This window comes from Grammomys surdaster, unplaced genomic scaffold (genome assembly GCF_004785775.1).
Source record: "Grammomys surdaster isolate TR1022 unplaced genomic scaffold, NIH_TR_1.0 126531, whole genome shotgun sequence".
Lineage (NCBI taxonomy): Eukaryota > Metazoa > Chordata > Mammalia > Rodentia > Muridae > Grammomys > Grammomys surdaster.
This window is the reverse complement of record NW_021621323.1, coordinates 4,024,019-4,028,268: the sequence shown is the minus strand read 5'-3', so window position 1 is coordinate 4,028,268 and position 4,250 is coordinate 4,024,019. Positions and strand designations below refer to the sequence as shown.

At 42.1% G+C, this 4,250-nt stretch overlaps 1 protein-coding gene across 1 annotated transcript in view; it reads left to right on the top strand.

Moving 5' to 3' along the window:
• The first annotated feature begins 817 nt into the window (after positions 1-817).
• Positions 818-4,250, top strand: part of LOC114614839 (alcohol dehydrogenase class 4 mu/sigma chain) — a 14,729-nt gene continuing 11,296 nt past the window's right edge. The window contains exon 1 of the mRNA XM_028760486.1: positions 818-854. Within this exon, the coding sequence (XP_028616319.1) occupies positions 837-854 (18 nt within the window). The 5' untranslated portion in view covers positions 818-836. The remainder of the gene's footprint in view (positions 855-4,250) is intronic.

The window sequence follows — 4,250 nt, the reverse complement described above, 5'->3', positions numbered from 1 at the left end:
CATACACACATACACACACACATACACACACATACACACACATATACACACACACATACACACACACACATACACACACATACACACACACATACACACACACACATACACACACACACATACACACACACACACATACACACACACACACACACACACACACACACACACGTATATATATTCCCAGTGATTGAGAACTCAGGGACTTCAGGCAGCACTTCCTAACTATAATCAAGAATGCAGTGTATATGACGAATAGCACAACATACGTACATGATATAAAATTGTATGTGTGTGTTGCTAAGAACTGAGACCAGATTAAGGCATGTGCTTTACTATGGAGTCATACCCCAACCTCATTTATATTTAACCACATTTTCTACAAGCTATATCAAGTGCAAACGGAGTGCAAAAACAAATGCCTAACCACATCTCTAAAACCAGCCGCCTGACAGAACAGCTTGCATGTAGAAGCACGCAATGCATTCCATATCAATTGTACACAGCTGACCTAACGTAACATTCTCTAAAATAAAATGGGTAAGAGTGCTTCCTGGCCCTTCATGGTAGACTTGAGGATCCGATGTCTGTTAGCTTTTTATTCTCATCTAATCATAATGCTTATTGTATTTCTTTTCAACACTTGACTTGCAGGAGGGTGGAGCTTCTTAGGTTGGGAAAATTCTAAGGCTATGAATCATGTTGCCGAAGGCAAGCAGAACTTCCAAGTCACGCTATTTATTGAAGGCAGAAGATGCTGCTACTCATAGAAGAGTGAACTGTGCATCAGTCAGAAAACGTTCCTGTTTGCAGATCACAAACCCAGGAAAAGCAGGATGGGCACCACTGGAAAAGTAAGGGAAAACATTTTGGCTTGCTTGGACTCTTGAGCTAATAATGGGAGTTGCTTCTGAGAGCTCTGAATCCAGGAGAGAAACTAAATACTGGGGCTATTTCTTGAGAAAGGCAAAGCTGTTAAGTAGGCACAGGTTGGGGAGATGTGGGTGAATTGCATCAGAATACCAACAGCAGCAGGATTCAATTGAAAACCATATGCTGAAGGTTCTCCCAGAAACCAGGGAAGGGAAGTAGAGAATTGTGATTTCTACGGATGTTATTCATAATTTAATTTCCAGCTAGCCAGTCATTTGTTCTGGATAGCAAACTGTTTCCACGAGGAGATTTCAATAGGGTCAGTGGTATCTACCCAATTCCTTTCTAGAGTCTAAAGGGTCCAGGATCTTCTGCGCAGCTGCTGGGGGAAAGTGCCCCGCTGTTGAGGATGAAAATGATAATTCAGGAATGCAAAGTCAACAACAAAGAAATCACATGTCCAGAGTTTCTGAGGACTTGTTTTATATCACAGCATATGTGCAAACACTCTTAGAAAATAGGACTGTGTTGTAGATAAAGTGGGTTTATTCCTTCAGAAGATGACAGGGCCAGAATGGTGTCAGGAACTCAAAAACCAAGGCTGGCTTTTTTCCTCACTTGCAGATTGGGATGATCGGGTTCCTGTTTTAAGTGCGTATATAACTGCTTGAGGTGTTGGGTACTGTTCTCGATGCTACTTTTACTTTTAAACAACATTGCATTTAGTCTACCTTAAAATTTTGGGAAGCTAAAGATGATGTTTGAAGTCTGGGAAGCATGAGAGAGGAGCTCTGAATGTTAGAACCTGAAATAGCTTTCCCCACAATTGAAGAAAACCAGAATGAAAGCATCTTAGTTTGAGTTAGAAATCCAGTAAAGACCGGTACCCAGGAGAATTAGCTTTGCACTGTGGAAGTTACTAATGTAGCACTGCCCATAGAAATAAATGAAATCGAGTTGGAATGAATCTTAAAACACTTTCAACTCCACACAACCAGCTCTGTGGCCTCCGTGATGTGAATGTCCAGCCACTGTCAGAACATTCACAGTAATGGGGAACTCAGGGACTCCAGATCTCACTCATAACTATGATCAGGAATTCAGTATACATGACAAATGGCACAATAGATTTAGAATGTTGATTTGACGATGTTATACAGTGGGGCAGTTCAAAGTGAGTGATGTGGTCTCAAAACTGTTGTGGTGTTTCCATGCGTCTCAGGAAGAGAGGTTCCCTTTTATATCAGTACTTCCCCCGTTCATTTTTTGCTGTTTCATTAAAAAATAAAAGATGATTATGATAGTTTGCTAAAGATGCCATTAACAAAGTACCAGTACCAGGACTGAGTGGCATAAGCAGCAAAGATGTATTTGCTCATACATCTGGAAGCTGGGATCCTGAGAACAGGGTATGGACAAGATTGTTTCCTTTCAGAGCCTTTTCCTTTGCTTAGGAGCACTCTGCTTGTGTTTCTACATGGTCTTCCCTGTGTCTGTCCTAACCTCAGTATGGAAATATCCTATAGGTCTGGTCTAACTTCAGTGGCCACATTGTAACTGGACTGCAATGTGAAAGCCCCTGTCCCCACGTGTTCTACCATCAGAATCTGAGGTTTTAAGCATTAGGACTCCAACACACAAATGTCAAGAAGACATTGGGCTAGTACAGTGTTTGTTCTAGAAAATTTGGATAAACAGACAATATGGAGGAAATCAAACATGTTCTAATATTCTCAAACTACCACTGACTTGGTTTTGCCTGGTTTGTTTACTTATGCATTCTCCAACCATATTTTATGTGCTGGGTAAAAATCTGTATAGCATAAAAATATCTTTAAGCATTTTCCATATTTTTTGGTGTGTGTGTGTGTGTGTGTGTGTGTGTGTGTGTGTGTGTACACTGTAGCTGTCTTCAGACACACCAGAAGAAGGCTTCAGATCCCATTACAGGTGGTTGTGAGCCACCCTGTGGTTGCTGGGAATTGAACTCAGACCCTCTGGAGGAGCAGCCAGTGCTCTTAACCACTGAGCTATTCAGTATCTTACACTGATCAATAGATTTAGGTCAGTTTCCTCTGTTCTTGTTTGCATATTTCCCTTATAGTCCTGAGGTGACCTCTGAGGCATACTAAGGCTTTTTTTTTCCCTACACTTTGTTCTCCCTGAGGCCGATTTTTAAACTGGAACTGTGGGGTACAAGTGTCAGTCCATGCTTATGTACCTTGATATACTGAGCAGATCGCCTTCCAAGGAGGTGAACCTGAGTAGGGTTGCCCATATTACTGCTTAGACAAAACTGAGTATTCTTGTTAAGTGAAAATGTATTATTATCTTGATAAACAGAGGATTATAGCTTGTTATTTTTACTCTCTTAAAAATGTTCTTAAGACCAAGAGGAAACATGCCACAATATATTAACTTGTACTTTTTTCAGCTTAAGTTCCTCATGCGAACCTCCTGGGATAGAGGAGCCGTGAGGTGGGCAGACCAGTGACTGGAGACCTTGATACTTCCTTGATACATTTGATTAAGCTTTTTGTGTGTCAGACAGATAGTGACTTTTACCATTTACTTTAAGCATCCTCTTAGAACATCTCTGTGTTCTATTGAGAAAAATCTGCTGTCTGTCAGCATACAACACGTGGAGATCATCACTCATGCTGTATTCACAGTGCACAGGAGCTTGAGAAAGGAGGATTGTTAAATTTGGGGCAAGCCTGGAGCCTGAGTAACATACCAGGATGAGAGGATGGGGTAATGGCCTCTGAAGAGCAATTGTTTCCTTTATGACATTTGTTTTCTACCGCTGTTAAATATAAAGGTTACTCCATGCTCTGTCACTGCCATTGAGGTGGCGAGGGTCTAGTTCAATGTTGAGCAGATTACATCATGACTGCAAACTGTCTTTAGCAACACAGAGGTGCATGTTAAGTGGAGACGTAACAAATGGTGGCTTTCTGCCACTCATTTGTCCCTGGCAAGTTTCTCACACGTCATCTCTGAGAAAAGCACTGAGACATCTGAAGGGGCTTGCATGAGTCGGCCAAGAAGTTGAAGAGTAGCGCATTCTGTGAATCAGGAAAAAAATTAGTATTTTACTTGTTTTATTTTTATCTGTGTGCTCTCCCTCACTTTCCCTCCTTCCCTACCGTGTGTGTGTATGTGTGTGTGCCAGGCATGTGCATTTTTGAGTGACTATAGATGCCTGTGTGCCATGGTTCACATGTGGAAGTCAGAAACAAACTTACAGTCCTTCTCTCCACCTCCACCTCCCCCTCCCCCTCCCCTCCCCCTCTCCCTCTCCCTCTCCTTTTCTCTCTCCATCTGTCTCTCTCCCTCTCCCTCTCCCTCTCCCTCTCCCTCTCCCTCTCCCTCTC